The 19,999-nt window shown below is 41.0% G+C and overlaps 1 protein-coding gene across 16 annotated transcripts in view; it reads right to left on the bottom strand.

The window, feature by feature from the left end:
• Positions 1–19,999, bottom strand: part of ptk2aa (protein tyrosine kinase 2aa) — a 61,537-nt gene that overhangs the window by 19,148 nt on the left and 22,390 nt on the right. For 5 of the 16 annotated variants that reach the window (XM_056417321.1, XM_056417380.1, XM_056416997.1 and 2 more), the window contains 12 exons: positions 17,308–17,362; positions 10,186–10,326; positions 9,870–9,947; positions 9,507–9,614; positions 8,550–8,667; positions 8,130–8,181; positions 7,179–7,246; positions 6,774–6,860; positions 3,119–3,175; positions 2,126–2,146; positions 539–636; positions 133–217 (listed from right to left, as the gene is read on the bottom strand). In XM_056417321.1, the coding sequence (XP_056273296.1) occupies positions 133–217; positions 539–636; positions 2,126–2,146; positions 3,119–3,175; positions 6,774–6,860; positions 7,179–7,246; positions 8,130–8,181; positions 8,550–8,667; positions 9,507–9,614; positions 9,870–9,947; positions 10,186–10,326; positions 17,308–17,362 (968 nt within the window). Of the gene's footprint in view, positions 1–132; positions 218–538; positions 637–2,125; positions 2,147–3,118; positions 3,176–3,314; positions 4,953–6,773; positions 6,861–7,178; positions 7,247–8,129; positions 8,182–8,549; positions 8,668–9,506; positions 9,615–9,869; positions 9,948–10,185; positions 10,327–17,307; positions 17,363–19,999 lie in introns of those variants that run through there. The other 11 variants (XM_056417236.1, XM_056417982.1, XM_056417701.1 and 8 more) reach the window with 9 other exon arrangements.

Here is a 19,999-nt window from a genome sequence, read left to right as displayed (position 1 = left end):
GACTACCGAAAGAACACCGACATTAAACATTGAATGGGGTCAAATTAATCCTAAGGCGGGGGGAGGGTGTAATATTGATTCGGGTCAAAATGACCCTAAGGCAACACAAGGGTTAAATAAAAGTGTTCTTACATGCTTCTTGCAGGAACTTTTCTCTGACGCTATCAGATGTGCAGTTCTTACAGGTCTTAATGGCGACAGCTAGAGATGGTTTCTCCTGCGGAACACGAGGTATAAGTCATATACTTAATACAGTAATATTATATTACATTACAACATTATTTCCAAATACCGCATCACATTTTATGTGATTATATATTAATTCTGACTCTGACAACAATTTAAATTGTTTATAATTTATCAGAATCTTATATTTGAGCTTGTTGGACAGGGGCAGAATTGAAATTACAATATCTTTTTTGGGCTGGACCAAACTGGAGAAGACTATTTATCCTACATATGCATTGTGATTAATTGGTCAGTACACGAAAAGTGTGCCCATGCACGAGTGTTGGTGCATGTGTGTATTTCCACATACCGGGCTGTTATAGACTCCTTGGTGTACATCTCCAAACTGACCCTCTCCTATGCAGCGGCCCAGCTCTATCCGGTCCCTCTGGATCTCATAGTCACGCGCTGAGCGAGTGGAGGAGAGGGGAAAAGAGAAGAGAAGTGGAAAGAGAGAGATTTATATGTTTACTTGCTGTTTTTCATACAATGTAAGATCTGGGAAATCCCATTACATTTGACATGCTTTACTTGGACCACGTGGATGGAGTTCATCAAAACAAGACAATGTGGGTGATATAAGGTGATTGTTTCTATCACAAAAAGTAAGTTACGATATTTCTAAATTATTTCTAACTTTTAGGCAGTCAAATGATCTCCCTTGTTGATGAACCTCACCCACTGGTCATCAGGTTAGACTAAAAAACACGATTCACAAGATAAAAATATATTTTGACCCAAGATTATATTCCTTTCCCAGAACCTTGACTGGACATGCACACACTGCCACACAAAATAACAAACACGGCCACATAATATAAAAGACGAAAAGTAACGTTCATAAAAGTTGTTCTGAAGAGCATCCCGAGTACTCTGCATGTTCACATTTATAAAACACAAAGTAAAGCAGAGACGCTCAAACCCTTTGAGTGAAATATTCAAAAGACTGATATATAACACACTGGATATGAAGTGCATTCGATGTGATCTGTGTCTGCAGTAACCTTTTTACATTCAGTGAGTCCAAAAGAACTTCAATGAAAGTGGTTGATCTTGCAGATGACGTCCACATGCTCTGACATTTATGTGCTATCAATATTTGCGCTTGGTTGAAAAAGTCATAAACATTTCTGAGCTGCTTTCATGGCAGCAGCCAACCAGCTGTAAGAATGGACTAAACACTGAGGTCAATAGTTTACGCAGGACACTAGTCCTGTACTAGTTAACTTATCACTCAACCAGGTTTGGCTATCTGACCCAACAGATAAACACAAATACCAACACTGTAACCAAAACACATCCCTCTATACGGCAGTTTGATTGCAGGGAATTCATAACGGCTTCAAGCACAAACAGATGCCTGAAGAAAAACAACAGCATACGAATATGATAATAAATGAAACGTAAACGTCATTGCCAACAAAAATAAAAAGAGATCAAAGCCGATAAACAATGAAAATACTTTGAGATAGTTGAGCTCTGGAGGTCTTGGGACACTTCGGATTAAACTATTCATGAAGTGACATGTTGCACTGATTATGGCCTGGCTCTCGCTTTCAATTTCAACACAAGACAAACATCAACTGCACGTCACAAAACGCCAACAAACACAAGTCAACAACAACCTGGATATCAGGAACCTTGAGTCTTTGTATTTTTCTTTGACAAACACACATAAGAAATCGTCCTACACTTGATCCTGACCACATCACTCATACTGCGACTCATGGATATTGTTCTGTTTAAATGAACAAAGTAACTTGCAGGAAGATGCACTAGTTCATTTTGAGTCTGGCCACAATGTATGCAAGTGTCTGGCAAAGAAAAACGTGAACATAAGTGTCGAATCTCAAGGCATTTCGGTAGCACAGAAAGGCAGAGAGGCAGGGAGCTTTACCTTCAACCACTCCATAGCTGACTGTGTTGGAGATGGGAGGAAGAGGAAGAAAGAGAGATGAAGAGAGGGAGAGAGCCAGACCGCTACTTTAAGATTCAAAATAGCTCAGAAAAAACACACACAAAGACACAAATGTATGCGGACACAGATAATTGATAATTGTTTTACTCTTTACCGGACATCTAGTTCATAAAGAAGTTAAAGAAAGCACACTGCCATAGCATGGTCAAAAGAGTAGGTTTGCTATGTAGTCATTACTGTCACACAGCAGACCGCAGGACTTGAACATATACGTACAAACTCAAGTAGGAAAATATGTCAGAAGTCGGTTAAGAGGAAGTTGCAGGAAGAAGTGAGAGAGAGAGAGACATAAAGGCAGACAGAGAAAGTAGGAATAAGACATAGAAAAAGACTGAGGGAGGATAGAAGAACAGAGTCCATTTTCAGAGTTGGCCACGCAATGAAATACATGAGTACTTTGCAACGGCCAAGACGTGCACATTAAATGTATCGGCACCGAGGGCTGAAACCACCATTACCCACAAGGCTACAGGCGAGCTCACCAGCACATTCAGGGCTTTGAATAACATAGGAATGAATTTGACAGATGCAATGCGTGTCAAACAAACCAGAGTTACAGCGTTTGAGTTGCAGCCTCTCTGACCTCCAGCTGGTGACTCTGCTGTTTATATTAGACGCTGAAACTGGCTTGGGTCTGATTAGCTGCTACCTAAGCAAAAGTGGTTTAATGTATCTCCTCTGATGTTTGGAGTGAGAGTGTTTCTTGGAGAACATTCACACCACCCTCGGTTTGTTAGATGGCAGAATAAATTGAAAGTCACCGTAAGACCGTAAGCATCTGACAGAAGAATAACAGTGAAACAGTCATTTTATAGGTCTCCTGCTGCAGTGCAACACATGACTTTGGTACTTTGATATTACTTTGGTTGGTAGATGTTAGACAAGAGAAAAGAGAGTGAATAAGTTACTTACTGGACGGCATGGTGTATGTGTCCTCTTCATCAACTATCTCAGCATAGTCATCAGTCTCTGTAACATGAGATACACACAAAGAGGGTCAATAAATGCAAAAGAATAAAATTGAAGAAAAAAAACTCACACAGGCAAGTCTAAAATCACACAAATACACAAAACAATAGGAAAAGCATGCACATGTTGCTCAGTTTACCGTGCGTCCGCTCTGGTAGGAAGGGTCACCGACACAAAACAGGTGTAAAAATAAAACTAAAGGAATAAAGCACGAAGAGCTTCGACAACTCCTGCGCACACCAAAGCAACACCCACGTAGCTCCGCTCTTTCTCTCTCACACACTTGGCGGAGAGTGTCAGCTGAGCATGTGTTGTGCATATCTGTCTGTGTGAGAGCAGCTGGGCTGCAGGGAGTAAACTGTGTGGCGGTGGGGAGACGAGGGAGAGAAAAAGAGGAGAGACAAAGACGGAAAGGAAGAAGAAAGTGAAAGAGAGTCAACAGGAGAGAGAAAGCAAGAGGAAGGAGGCAAGGGCAGCGAGATGAAAACCCTTAGAAAGAAATAGTGAGTCTAGCTGTGATGGAAGCAAACGACAACGTTTAGGACAGAGTCTGTGCAGAATCAGATCGAAAGAGAGGCAGAGGGCGAGAGGAGAGAGCCATGAGGGAAATGAGAGGGAAAGATGGACCGAGTCTATCCAAACCAGATGGTGCTGTTTAAAATAAAATCAGTGTGCAGACTCAGCTGTTGGAAACAAGAGTCAAACATCTGCTGTCCTGAGTGCTGCCCTCGCAGCTCTGCCCAGGACTTATCAGGCTCTGTGGGGACGTGTCCCGAAACTTATCAGAAATCCTTTTCTAAAGCCTGAGGCTGATTTGCTCAAGATTAGCAGCGACGTTGTGGAATGGGCTGAAGAAAGCACTGGACGTTGAGTTGTAGGCTAAGTCGTTCACTGGATTGTCGTAAAATCAAAAAAGACACGTTTAATGCAAAAAGACATTTTGCGGAATGGATACATTTCTGGCCGAGAGCTGCGGGAGAAGATTAATAACTCAGCTCTCAGCAGCATATAAGCGTGTTTCAGTGTCTGAATGAAATGAAACACGGAAAGCTTTAAGGTTCTAACGTTTACTACGATTACTTTACCAGTACAATCTCCTGCAGGAAAAGAAAAACTATTTATCAAATAGGCATGACGTTTGCTAAACCATGATTTATGTTTCACATGAGCGAAAAAGCCAAGCCTTTAATGTGCTTCTATGAGCCGAAATTAGCTCTGGTTGCTGCTAACATGCGTTTCATGAGCTCGACTGATTATATACAACAGAGCAATTCAGCAAAATGCTGTGGCTTACTCAATAAAACACATGGAGAGAGAGAGAGAGAGAGAGAAAAAGAGAGAGAAAGAGCGATAAAGGGAGTGAGAGAGAAAGAGCTGGAGAAGTTCCCTTAAAGAGAAATACCACTTAATTTCTAAATTCAGCTTTTTGTGTCGTTCTTGTCGTAAAAAGCAGCCATATTTTAAATTGAGTGATACTCCACTTTAAAAAAAAACCCAAATAGACTCGGACCCAAACATCTTAAAAACACAAAACTGAAATAGTAAACGACTTTTGCGAACAACAGATCAAACTCAAAATAAAGCTACTGGCGATAGTCATGTTTCAATTCACAATACAACACACACACACACACGCACATGCACATGCACACACAGCATCATTGTTAAAGATGTAGGAATGCATGCATAGACATCAACCCACACACCAACACACACATGCTACCCTTTCCCAGGAGGTTGCAGTGTGTTGGTGGAGTCAGGAATAACAAGAAGGGACGACAGAGAGTTTGATAAACAACAGCACAACATTACCATCCCCACTAAGATCCTCTGCAGGGTCCAGGAGAGCATGCAGGAAACGGGACAACAGAGGAGGAGGAGGAGGAGGAGGAGGAGGAGGAGGAGAGAGAAAGCAGCGAGGAGGAGGCAGAGCGGAGAAGATAGGAAAAGAGAGCGAGAAAAGAGAGCGGTTAGAGCATGAAAGCCTTGAAACAACATGGCAGATGTCTCAGGATCTGCAAAGCCAAACACTCAGCGGGCAGTTAGCGAAGTTTAAAAATATCTCTGGTGAAAAAGCAGAAGTAACAGGTTTCATGAAGGCTGCGCAGACAACTGCAGTTGAAATGAAGTACTGCAAGAAATGACAGCAAAATGCAAGGCAGCGTTTGAACTCCAGCATGATTTCAAAGGAGTACGACGTCTGCCTCAAGCGGTAAATATTTGTGAATCAGAGAGTTAATGGAAGGTTGTCAGAGAGGCGGAGGACGCAGCTGGAGGATCAAGTGGTGAGATGTAAACAGAGAGCCGGGTTAGATCCTCGTACCAAACTCATCTCATGATCAAGGCTCCTCGCATATCTGAAACACATTGGATGACTGAAATGGTCTCTAATTCTTAACCAAGCAATGAACCAATCAAAAGGAAGCGTTTGACATTGTTAGGTATACTCCACTTCCTGAGGATGACACTACTTTCATGTCTGTAGAGTGATTACACTGCCAGTTTAGCAATTTGGGGATTGTTTTTTTCTCTTCCTTCCAGATAATCTGATTACTATTCATAAACTTTGGTCTTTTATGTCTGATCTTAAAATAATTCGTTCGTGTGGCTTTCATTCACTGGCACTAAGTATTTTATTTTCCTCATCTTTTAAAATAATGTTTTCCAACTGGTTTTATGTCCTGATTACTGCATGTGCATTGCATATTTTTAACCAGTGCTTTATAAATAATGCAATAATTATACAGCTTTCATTTGACGGGGGGGAGTAATATTTCCACTAACACTAGTACTTTCCACTAGTTTTCCTACCTACAGAACTACATCTCTGTGCTGGTGCTGATTGGCTCTCTAACCACTCGGCCACCCTGAATTATGACCGACATAAATCATTGAAAATAATGATTACAAATAACCAGACTGTGACTTCATCAGCAAGGCATGTGCTGAACTGAGACTCGACTCGAGAGAACCCTTTTACTCTGGAAGTCAGTCAGTACTCTTTCAGTCAAAATATGTCAAGAGGGAAATGGAAAATATTCATATTTAGTAGCCTTTGTGAGCAGGTTGGCTCAAAAAAGAAAACTTGTTCACACGTGTTAAATGTAGACATTTTTCATTGGTAGAAATGAAATATTATAAACCTGAGGTTTTAATGGGTGACCACTCAGTTAAGTAACATTCTGAGTTTCCCTTTGTTTCCCAGTCTTACTATAAGAGCATTGACTTGGTTAGAAGCTGCAGCACACAAGCAGTTATTGTGGTTGTGTGTTTGCGAAAAACTGAATCAGTCAAAGCAACCAGGCACTGAGGACAACAATAGTTTAGTAGAAGAGGGCATCCCAAAAAAGAGATAGCTTGTGATGCAGCAGAAGAAAGTGATTTATCCACAAAACAATCTTAATTTTGCATTGAAAATATTAAATTCCTTAAACAGCAACCAGAACTTCTTTCTCCGAGGTTTTTTCCGTCGACCATCTTTACTGCAATGTAACATTACCCAATAAGAATGATCATCAAATCAGGCATTATATTTCCGCCACATCACAATTTTGTGGACACGCCCCTCCACTAACTGTCCAATGAGAGCAGTGGATACCATTGGGCGGCGCATCGGAACAGAAGGCAAAGGGGAGGAGGAAACGCCGCGCCTTGGTTGGCTTGGGAGGCGACGATGTCACTAGGCCTGCAGCCAATCAGGCAGGAAAGAAGACCAGCAGGAGAGAAATAATTTAAAAAAAGAGTGAATGAGTACAGAGGGGAAATGTGTGGAAGACAGAGGGGGGAGAGGAAGTAAACAAAAGACAGCAGGAACAGAGAGGACAGGGAGAGGCAGTCCCAACAGAGAAGAACACAATGAGAGATGAGTGAGAGAGAAAACAGATGTTGGAGGAAATAACAGAAGGAAAGACTTCAGAGTAGTGGGAGCCAACGACGCCATCAGACTGTGTACATCTGGCTCCTAAACCTGCCGACTTGTGAGCGTGCACGACAATCTTCTTACCTGAGACAGAGATCGCTCTTACTCCTCCACTCCTGACTGCTTCTAACTTTTTCTCATTGTTGGACAATCTAGAAGAAAAGAAAAAGAAGCAAATTAGACAACAGTCGAATACCTTTAATGCATTAACGCGTCAACAAAAATAGAAGTGATTTTGAAAGTCAGACGAAAGAGGAGCCTGTTGACATCGCCTGTGTAAACTAACCCCGTCTGTTTCAATTATCTCTGGGCCTTTGCTGTGGTCTCTCCGTCTGAGTCCTCTGAGCTTTACTACGATCTTTACATCACAACCACAACAGACAGAGAGAGAGAGACAGAGACCAAAAAGAAACTTAGACGGAGAGACTGAGAAAAAGAGGAGGAGACTTCCCAAGTGGAAAATAGTTGGCTCCTAAACTTATCTCCTTATTTGACCACAGATGGAGAAAAAGAGAGATATTTGATTTGAAACGTACAAAAATAAGCAAAAGGACGGTGTTTGAGATTAATCAAGTGGAGTGGCAGCAGAATGTGAACACAAGACGTCCACGCTCCTACGGTCACGGATAAACAAACACCTAGACCCCCCACACACACACACACACACACACAAACACACACACACACACACACGCACACACACACAAAGCAAAGGCCCTGCTGTTGTGAGCCAAAAAACTCTCAAATTAAATTGTTCCAGTTTAGTTTATCTCTTATCTGATAAATCTTTTCAAAACGTATTAGTATGTCGAGTTTTGACATTATGTATTAATGGACACTGCCATGATAATGTAAGATCACTGGGCCTCCAACGGACTGATTATTTGTATTATGGCTTAATCTGCCAATTAGTTTTTGGATAAACCTGGCACGATGCCAACCCTTTAAAGTTTTAAAGAACAATTTTGTGGTTATTTGAACTATTAAGACATTTGGACTGATGGACACAACACTAAGAATAAGACAGGTACTTACTTTGGGATGGAAGGCAGTGCTCTGTCCCCCTCTAGAGGAGAAAAACACAAATCTTCAAGAGAAGAATGAGTAATGAGAAGCAAATTAAATGGGGAAGAGTAGTTTTACTACCTTGCATACAAAATGCATTTCTTATGTACAGCAATAAAATATATACATTTAGTTACAACCAGCATGTCTCTAGATATTTTATAGATTGTCATAAATCTATTTCCTGAAGCTGTTCAGTAGCAAATGGATCTTTCATGTTTTTTTAGAAACAGTTCCAATGTAAAGCTCACATTAGACCTATTTACATTGTATATTTTCAAGCACAGAAAAGTCAACACTCTATGAGGCTGTGCTACAGGGTTGTAGCATAATATTTTTTTCATAATCCTAAAGAGGCGAGACAGGAAGGCGGTATCTTCAGTTTCATACCTTTCTGAAATCTGACGATGAAAGAGTGCGTTTCCATGGAGATAAGCCGACAGTAACCGTCAATCAAGTCGGCCAAGTTCTCTGCCATGGTCAGCGATGCTGTCGTAACTGTAAGAGGCTGCAAAGGCACACGCACACACAAACACACACACACACACACACACACACACATACACACGCAGAGGCAGGCCTGTTACAGAGTCATTATCTCCACAGACACACACGTTTACTCTTAAACATAATAGCACAGTGGGGGTTTCCAGCTGCTCCTGACGTCAGGGGGAAACGGCTCTCTCGCACAGCATTGGTGTGTGTGTGTGTCTGTGTCTGTGTAAGTAAAAAAATCCAATACTATAAAAGCCAATAAAACTGAAAGACTCCACTCACGTTATGAAACCCTTCCTCTGTGAGTAGAACCAGGATGTGGAATCAATACATGGAAAACCATTAGTTATTCTCGGGATCCATCTCAGCCACTGACTCAGAGAGCCGAGTAATCAAGCTATGCACCGCGACGGACACTTATGGTATGTCTTTAGTATCCATTAGAGGCTGAAGCAGTCATCCTTACTAAAAAAATAATTCCAATAAAACTCTTTAGAGTGAGAAAAACTGCATACTTGTTTTTTTCATAGCTTCAAAGACTTCTCCAAAAGTATGAGTTTGAATACCCTTTAAAAGTATTTCAGTACACCCTCCTCTCTTGTTAAAATGTATCTTGGGAAAGGTAGAAATTATCAACCTGTATTTGAGACAGGTGGAAGAAGAGTGTGTACTACATAAAGGTAGATTACAAAAAAAGAAGAGCAATGAGAATTGTGTTGTTTATGATATTCATAATCATAGTGGACATTAAAGGAATTATACGTAAATCATACGTCTTAAATGTAAAAAGTGGCAGGTCATTGAGTTGTTCATGGGCACATTTCTACAGACAGTCAGACGGTGTAGTAATACCTCAGCAGCTCCGGCTACGTTGAGCTGGAGCATCCCTTTCCTGTCCTTCTCCTCCATGGCCGAGTACTGGATGGACTGAACTTGGTTAAAGTTAGCTAGATGGGTGGGCTAGGGACAGAGAGAGGGACACAGAAAGAGTCTAAATGAAACCATGGAAACTGGGCTCAACCTATCCATAGTCACTTATAATCCCAGGAACAAGTGCTATCTGTGAAGTCTTAAAGTAACGACTACTCTTTGAGGCCTGGACACATTTAGTCTTTCGAATATGTTTGGGATTCCCAACATTACAAGTAGAGGCCATTCATCATGTATCTCGTAAACCTAGCTGTGTAGTATGATGTGGTGTCAGGAGCAACTCACCGTGGATCCCTTGTCAGTGAGGTAGCTGATCCCTTCCTCTGGCCCGATAGCTAACTCCACCTGGATCACCCAGCTGGACTGTGAGAGAGAAGAGTGGGCACAAGAGTTAGAAGAGGAAGATATTGACAACAGCTAGGCAAGAACAAGTGAAAAACAAAAGGTTTTAGAAGGCCGCCTTGCATGAATCACATAAGTGAAGACACTCTGTGGCACCACGTCACATCTTGGATACATGCAGCACCTGATGCCACCAAAGGAGGCAGTCTAACACAACTAACCAGAGCTTCGAGCAGCAGCAAGAATGGAAGAAACCTACCCCGAGGGCACATTTGAAGCACTCCTTGTCATAGCGGTAGATCGGTGCGAGGATCTCCAAAAACTTCAGGATGCACTGCTCATCGTTGAGATTGGCTACCTGCTTGAATGTCTGCTGAATCAGCTTTCGAAGAGTTTTAGCCTAAAGAGAGGAGAGAAATAGAGGGAGGGAAGACAATTAAAACAAAAACTAACTTTATCAAAAACATGATGAAAATATGAAAGAAAATCTGTGACTCTTTCAGAAAAGAGTCGACGGCATGAATGCATGTGTGTGTGTGTGTGTGTGTGTGTGTGTGCACAAAGTTACAGAGACAGGGAGGAAAACATTGATTGACTAATCGTCCACTCTGGTTCCAATCAAATTGACAACAGCACTTCATTGCTGGAGCACTCTTAGGTTCAGATCAATATCTCCACAAAGACACATTAACGCTGTTGGTTACCACTCAATTAAACATCTGGCTGCCCGTCTGTAGTGCGACGTAAATCTCACAAGATGTAGACGCTCATACAGACGCGGAGTGCGACAGTTGTGTTTCTCAGACCAGATATTTCTATTATTATTTTGTATTATTCTCTGGACATAAAGATGCACGAGACACAAAACAATGAATCCAATGTCATGTATAATCCTCTTCATCTGATGTTCATATTAAAACTGTGACTTATATAAAGAGGGATTCATTCAGTCCTGACAAAACAACCTTTTCAACCCAGCCCTCCCCTTCATTTGATGTTGAGCTTTAAAACATAGCCATTGACACATATTCAGTATTAAGTGCAATAAAAATTGTATAGATTACCGTGTTATCCAAAAACACATAACACATAGCACATTTAATATAAATACCCATCTACACATGCACATTTACAGTGCAGGCAGTCTGTGACTATAAATAGCTCCCCGTATATAGATTAGGATAAAGATTAGAGGGGATTAAGTGCACTACAAGGCGTAACAAAATCATGTGTGGATTTACAGTAGACTGGTTCATCACATTGAGGTCACTCTCCACAAATGAACAGTAACTATTAAAACCACAACCACAAAAAGATCAACTGTATTGATTTAGTGCCCTTTAACTTAGACAGAAGCAATTGACTGATGATAGGTGAGTCTAATGAGGCCCAGATGATGTCAAATGTGTAGAACCCCTCTGTTGTTATTCAACTTTGAGGGCATAATCATTAATATAATGACAATTAAGCCATATTTCGTTTTTATTAATAATTTAGTTGGACAACTATCTATTTATATTGCTGTTTTTATTATTCATTTGTAAATTAGAGCATGAATCTCTGCACTTCATTTCAGTACAGAGCGTTGTTGCCAGCTGTGTACTCAATAAGCCTGAAGGAATCAAGAAACACACACAAACACACACACACACACAGCCATCGGAAAAATTGGAGATAAGTGTCTGTGTGTGTGTCTGTCACTTCAACAGATTTCATAACACAAAAATGATTACAGAATATGATGCGTGCATGCGCTTATTTGTGTGTGCTCTTGATAGGATCTATGTTTAATTCCTCGAATTCCACCAGACACACACACACACACACACACACACACACACACACACACACACACACACACACACACACACACACACACACACACACATGTTAACACAGAGAGATATTCTCAGTCCAAAGTGTCCACCCTTCCTGAGAGGAAGCCGTGCGAGTAGCTATCGCCCTGCTCATCACCATGCTGACCATCGCTGTGGCAACAGGACTGACCAACTGCTTGTTAGTCAGACCGAATATGAATAATATATATATGTATATATATAAATATATATACATATATATATATAACATTTGTGTACCATTCATGAGGCTGTTTACAGAAGGAAGGACACAATGATGACGGTCTGTGTTTCCTCAGATGGGATTTGGACCAGTTTGGGGCTGGAGGCGATGTTGAGTTTTGGTCCAATGCGATGTTGTGTCATCGTGGTCTAACCTATAAAACTGTTCCTTACATTTCCAATCGTGACATGCACTTTTACCACAGGAAAGAGAACGTTCTTCAGGCACTCTTATGCAGAGCAAGGAGGGGAGTTATTTTAAAAGTCTTAATTATTCAGACATCCTCAAGTCTTAAAACTTTGCGTGTTTTTAGATGTAGTGATACATCTCATTCTGTGTGGTGTCCTGACAGTAATACTGATTTACATGAATGTTATCCTAGGATACGTGTGTAATTTCTCATCTATGACTGTACCACTAACCTCTTGTTCATGAATGACTATGCAGAGTTTGATTATTGAGTTATTAATCCTAAAGATAAGAGAACAGTACTGCACACAGCCCAGATCCACTGTGATAAATAGTATATCACACAACGTTCTTCACCAATGCATACACGAAGAATCAATCTGTATAAACTTCCTGACTTCATCTTAAAGCTTTTAAACAAATATTCATCATATATATAATACAAAGAGGAGACTATACTAACAATTCCTTTGGCCGTTATTAAAAATATATCCAGTTTAAAGATGTCAATATAAAATAGTAAGTGAAAATGTAATTATAAACATTACTTGAGGGTTTGGTTTTGTACACACAAAACATGTACAAAAACGTGTACTCATTTTTTTAAGAGATTGTGTAGTTTTGAATTAAGTGATTGTGCAACAATTAGTTTAGGCCGGCTGTAGAAAATACAAAAAAATGTGTGTGACAACAAATCTCCCTTCATTGCCACCAAACTGTTTTGGGCTAAACTTTGGGTTCACGAAGTTGAGAGTAATGCAGTAAGTCATCAATCTGATGAGGAGGAGACGGACGGGTCGATCCAACGTTGATCTACAAAGCCACTCAGTCAGTTTGACTAAACCTGCTGCTCAGCCTGCCAATAGAGATGAACAGGCTTTCCTCTTTAAAAAGCTTTCACCACAGCGAACATCAGTCACTGTTTACTACCATAGCCATCTGCTCTTGGGTTTGTGTGTGTGTGTGTGGAAGTAGAGTCCATTGAGGGTGAATAATCCCATTAAATGACTCCCATTCTCTTTCACCAGAGCGAACGACAGAAACGAAACAGACAGCTGTGCTCTCTCTCTATCTCTCTCTCTCACACACACATTCATGATTTTATGTTCGAGATGTACGTAAGAGCAGATGTGGCACTTCTCATTTCCTGCACATTATCTGTTTTTAATTGCTAATGTCCGATATGATTATGCATCCATAAATACTCAGTCATCAATATCACTGCAGGTAATGATGAGTACGTCATCAGTTCGTTGTTTGACCTTTTGAAATGGATGTCACAATTTCCGAAAGCCCAAGGTAATGTCTTCACATCACTTTTCATGTGCCACAAATAGCCCAACGCTTAAATATATCTGTTTCATCATCACAGTGTTGCAATTGAGAAGCTGGAAAAATGTTTGTACTTGTAATTTTGCTTAAAAAACACTTTGTAAAAGTAATTAATTGATTGGCTTTCAGCTTTACTACTCATGATGTTAAATGCAAGTCACGAAATACAAGCCTTACAAGCCATTATTAAATTACAGCGTCAGTCTAGACATCGACAATGAAGTCAGATGTGCCAATGTTTGACTCCACGTATGCCACTGAGTGCATCTTCACGGCTTAGAGAGCAGAAGTCAGGAGAGTGTGTGTTGTCATGTCTGCCAGAAGAGGAGACACTTAGAGACATAGGAGGGAGATGATGACGGGGGAGTCAGCAGGGCTTGACAGACGGGGGACCCCAGAAGGAGACACACAATGCGGCCTCCTACTCCCTCCTCATTGTTGGAAAAAGAAAGTGGGTTTAAACATGACCTCAGGGTCACGCACACAACACACAATACGCAAACACAGTTTCTCTCCCTCTGCAGAGCATCTGTCCGCCCGCCTGCTGACATCAAGACCTTTTCGGGTCACTGGGGCTTTTCTTTCACAGACACACACCAAGACCCTCCCCATAAACGCGTGCCGTATATTTATCACTGACAGAGACGCTGTTCATTGTGCAAACCCAGCCTTCACAGGCAAACACCCACAACCGAAATCTGCCAGACTACAAATTAGCTGTCCATTCTAACACAAAACCACATTGTCAACCAAAAATTCGAACTTCAGTGCAAATCCAGCTCGCCGTTTCCCCCGTTTCAAGTCTTTGTGATAAGCTGAGTGAATCAGCTGCTGGCTGCAGCTTTATATTTACTGCACAGGCATGAGAGTGTTATTGATCTTCTCATTTAAGAAAGCGAATATAGATACTTTTTCCAAAATCAAACTATTCCACTAACAACAAGATTTGCAGAACTGTGATTCTTCATTGGTTTGAGGGGTCGGCTGTCGCTCATGGGGAGTGTTCCCGCAACCAGAAGGTACCAGAAGGTAGTTAGTTGGCCAACATTTCATTTCACTCTTGTGTGAGTCTTGGACTGCTTCCACTTTGCCAGCCAGGTCAGCCAGGGTCTGACTACACATCAAGTAGCACATCCAGAAAATTGGTGGCTCAAAAAAGCATTCACGGAGCGTTCAGAGAGCTGACTTTAAACCACACACTTTGGTTACTTTGGTTACTTTAGTAATTGAGCAACTTCATTGGAGCAGATGGACCACTATGATAGCAGCTGCTGATATTGATCAGAAACCCTCCTATTGAACTATTTCTTTAACTATTTCAAGAGGAGAAAGTGAATACAGTGTTCGTTTCAGAAACTTGAACTATTGCATGGTGTGTAATCCACCTCTGTTTTGATTTACACTACCGTTCAAAAGTTTGGGGTCACTTAGAAATGTCTTTATTTTTCAAAGAAAAGCACTGTTTTTTCAATAAAGATAACATTAATCAAAAATACACTCTATACATTGTTAATGTGGTAAATAGGGATGAGAATTGATACTATTTTAACGATTCCGATGCCTTATCGATTCCTGCTTATCGATTCGATTCCTTATCGATTCTTTTATCGATTCTTTTATCGATTCTTATTGGGCAAGGGGTGAAAAAAAGAGCACAAACGGGATTAGTTACATAAATTTTCTTTTATATAATTTTCTATAATGCTGCACACACCATATACAGTATGTATACATACACATTTACATTTTTTTAAATAACCAAAAACATTTATACATATTCCTCTTGAACTTAAAATAAAACTTAGATAACTTAAATAAAATGTATTGTTTAATTTAAACATGTTCCTAGAAATTACAGTGCTCCTTCCTTTTTTTAAAAGGGTATATGAACTGAGCTGCCAAAAATGAAACTAGCAGTGGCAAATACCAAGTGTGCAACCATCAATTGTATGGATCATCAACAATTTGTGTGCAGAAAAATAAGCATGTCTGCTTTCTCCGGGAGGATACGCGATCTCTCAGGACTTATTGTGTCTCCAGCCGTGGAGAACACTCTCTCAGATGGGCTGGAGGATGAACACAAAGATATGAGGAGGTGTACAAGACGTTCTAGCTGTAGCCTGTGACCCAGACAGACGACCAGCCTCTGAACCGGTCTGACTCTGAACCTCATCAGCTAAATTGGATGGCAATGGAGATTATTTATATAGTGAAAGCTGGTTTACACAATGAAACAAATGGCACTAACAAAATCGCTGAATTTGCTGAGCTGACATAAAGCCACATTAAGAGGGGCGGCAAACACGACCTCTGCCTCAATGTAGGGTGACAATGGAAGATTCTATAGCTAAGCTAGCGTAGTTATATGCTAAATTTAATAATGGATTAAAAATCGATATGCTCAGTTTAATAATGGGTTAACACGATAACGCAAACGTTTGCTGATAACACACGCCCTCCGATAATTAACACCGTTACGATCAAACATTTCTCAAAACTGGACTTTCAATCCAAACGTGAAGTGATCGATAATGGGACCAATGCCGGAGCTCAAATGTATGCTTCAAACGAAGGACAGAAGATAACTTGATCGACTCCACACAATAAAGGCAAATTGCTTCACACAGTGAGTGGTTGTGATCACTTTTGAGGAGTTTACCTTGGACCAGTGGTCCCCAAACTACGGCCCGCGGGCCGGATTCGGCTCGCCTCCCCATTTGGACCGGCCCCCTGAACAATACCAGAGACGCGTTCCGATTTATTATTTTTTTCACCTGGCCCGCTGCCGTTGAGATTACAGTGAGACGCAGAGAAAATGTGAAGTGGGTGCTCTTCGCAATAAAACATCTTTGATGGGACGTGTCGCGTCTCGGCCAATCAGCGTTCAGATGTCCACAGCGTTTGGGAAGTTAGGTTAGCTTGAATGTTAGTCCGCTACATCTGCTGCTGTCACGCTGCACGGTGTAGCGATACTAACAAAGTACCCGTACGTTAAACACGATGTGATTTAGCATATTTTTAGTATCGATACTTCATTAAAAGAGCGATCAGAGCGCACGCACTGCTCCGCTCCCTTAAATGTGTGCGCTCAGCCGTAATGCCGCACACAGGTGAGCACACTCTCACCTCACACTAGCACATTTTGTCGTGTGAAATAGAGGCAAACTTCAGAACGCCTCTGCCTAGTTGCCATGTTTGCTGCAGTCTGAAGAAGAAACTAAAAAAGTTTGCGCATGCGCAACGCCACAGAGGACCGTTAGCAGAACCGTTAAAGAATTTGGCTGACGATCCCAAACAATCGGTTCACTGGGAACCGGTTCTAAAACAGAACCGGTTCTCGATTCCCATCCCTAGTGGTAAATGACTATTCTAGGTGGAAACGTCTGGTTTCTAATGAAATATCTCCATAGGTGTAGAGAGGCCCATTTCCATCAACTATCACTCCAGTGTTCTAATGGTACATTGTGTTTGCTAATCGCCTTAGAAGACTAATATCTGATTAGAAAACCCTTGTGCAATTATGTTAGCACAGCTGAAAACAGTTATGCTGGTGATATAAGCTATACAACTGGCCTTCCTTTGAGCTTGAAGTTTGAAGAACAAAATTAATACTTCAAATATTAATCATTATTTCTAACCTTGTCAATGTCTTGACTATATTTTCTATTCAATTTTCAATTCATTTGATAAATAAAAGTGAGTTTTCATGGAAGACACGAAATTGTCTGGATGACCCCAAACTTTTGAACGGTAGTGTATATTCAAAACTTATTCTTCTCACCTTGACTGTGTCCAACAGGTCCTTTGGGAAAAAGCGCCTCAACCCCACGTCTTTCCTAGAAAGAGAGAGAGGAGAGGAAGAGAGCAGAATGATTACTATGCTGTAATTACACTGAGGAATGGTAATTGAAAAACACTTTGGTCTTTATCTGATCTCAGGAGCTTGATTTTTTTCCTCTGCAGAGAAATTATAATAGCTACAGATAGATACTGTTACACAGGACCGGCAACTGAAGACAAGAAACAGAAAACAGAAAGCCATGACAATATGGAGCACGACTCATCTTTTCCTAAGACACAGGGCTGAGGAAAAACAGAGAGGGTAGAAAGAGAGAGAGAGAGAGCAAGAGAGAGAGGCAGGGAGAAGTACAAAGAGGGAGACCACAAAGAAAAAGAAAGATGTGCGAAGCTAAAACAGGAAGCTAACTAATGATTCAAAGTCCTCTGGAGAGAAGGCTAAGCACTAGAGATGCACCGATCAGGTTTTTGGTGCCGATCACCGATCACTGAAATCAGTATCTGCCGATCCGATAATATCAATCACCGATCACGGTGTCGATTGAAGCATTCTATTTATTGTGTAGCATTATTGCCTAGGACTATGAGGAAATACATATATAAAGCAACTCAAACATTAAAGAAATTACCGATTTCTTTAAACATTTAGGACTTTTACTTTGAAAAATGTCCTAATTGATACATTAAAATTGTTTGATTGCGATTGTAGGGGATTTCAGATATGTATGGAACACATCTGCATTATTCATTTCCTGGAACTCTTGGGGAAATCTATTTACAGGACTTTTTTTAACATACAAAAGTCAGACTTATTTTTATAAACTCTTCCTTGGTCCAGTAAAAATGTTTTAATGTTAGCATAATTTAAGCTAAATGTCAGAAACGATCTATAAAGATACAAAATCAGTTCATTGTTTACTTTTATATGCTAGTGTATGATTTGTCGACATCTTATTTTGATAAACGGATGTTGTTTCACGTGGTTCTTTCCGCTAACTTTGCAAAACCGGATGTTGTCACTTAAATCCTTCCGCTAACTTTATCAAAACCCTCGCGTGCTCCCGATGGAATGTGTTTACCGTGAGCATCAGTCTCTAGGGGCAGACATGTGAGAGTCGGCTGAGTCGACCCAGTGATTCAACTCGGGGGACGGGGACGCCGCTCGGTGGTGAGGATCCCCTCGTGGACCTCTCACTCTGCGGCCCTCGCCGGGCGCATCGTCTCCGTTGCGGTGCGCGGCGATTGAAACGTCTGATAGTTCTCGCAGATGTTACGTCATCTGATCGGCCGTTTTGAGAACGCCGATCAAAACCGATAATGGGAATATCGGCCGATATGGATCGGCGCCGATCAGATCGGTGCATCCCTACTAAGCACAGAGGAAGGAGGAGAGAAAGTAGGGCAAAGGCTGAGAGCTTACATCATCCTATTTCTCCAACATAGGTCGAATATCAGTCAATTATTATTATATATAGTCGTAAATCAGGGAAAGAAAGTGCTTCCCTGTGGTTGTCCAAAATGTCAGACTTGCCTCAGCTTAAATTATACTCTATGACAAACACATGTGGAAATACTCCTACTTCACTTGGGGCTGTCCAGGATAAAACATGCTGAAAATAAACGTCTCTGAAAGATGACACACCAAGACTCCCTCAAAGAACAAGCACGACTGATGAATGCCCACTGATTCAAAACGTTGCTCATGAAGCAAACATTTGGGTCTGTTATTTCCTAATAAATTCCTGATACGGTCTGAGAGGTTTCCTGGAAATAACTATGTAATTGGAACAAATTATGAGTGAAATAAAGACGTGATCAATTAGGTGCACGTCAAATTAACTCATTTAAATTAATTGTTAGCGTAACCTTCAGAGTGAACATGCAAAAAAGAAAGTTCTTTCATGGAAACTCAATAAGGCAAGGATTTGGACATGATGGACCCAGAAAATCAAATGTTGTCTTTTAGTCTTAAAAGAGCACAGGAATAAACAGCAGAGGTGACACAACTTGCAAATTAAATGGGCGAAATAACAGACACTACTCGAAATGTGTAAGCTAAGATCAACCAAAGACAATTAACAAGAGCCCAGATGGCCCGCTGTCAGCTTGGTGCATCCAGAGCCCTGATGGTACTTTCCCTCTTGATCTCTTATTGGTTTAAACTATGCACGACACAACATCTTTTTCCAATCAAAAGAGAGGCAGCGAGGGAGACAGAGAAAAAGAAACAAAGATGGCTACAACACAGGAGAAGAGCAGACAAGAATTAAGGTTGAGAGACGAGAGACAGCCAGAGAAGGACTGAGAGGACGGAGAAGAGAGACAAAGAGATATTGGTGGAAAGACCGAGGGCATTCTTCTCAGTTAATTGGAGGACTCGTTAGGCTGATGGACAGAAAGAAAGACTTCATTGGGAGAGGGGAGCTCATTACAGTCTGATCATGTTAGAGCCAAGCCTCGTTAAGTTTGTTAATGTTCATCAACATCCATCTCACGGAGAGATGCTGACGGCTCAGGTGTATCGAAACATGACAAAGGTGAATAAACACGGAGGTAACAAATATAAATGCAGCTACACTTCAGACTTTCTCTGAACCGCTCAATGAAAAAGCAGTGAAATTGAAAACTGATGTTTAAATGTTTACAGACTTTTGTGTACTTCTCAAATTCTTAAT

The sequence above is a fragment of the Pseudoliparis swirei genome, chromosome 1 (genome assembly GCF_029220125.1).
Source record: "Pseudoliparis swirei isolate HS2019 ecotype Mariana Trench chromosome 1, NWPU_hadal_v1, whole genome shotgun sequence".
NCBI lineage: Eukaryota > Metazoa > Chordata > Actinopteri > Perciformes > Liparidae > Pseudoliparis > Pseudoliparis swirei.
Note: the sequence above shows the minus strand (reverse complement) of the source record. Positions and strands in the feature narration are given on the sequence as shown.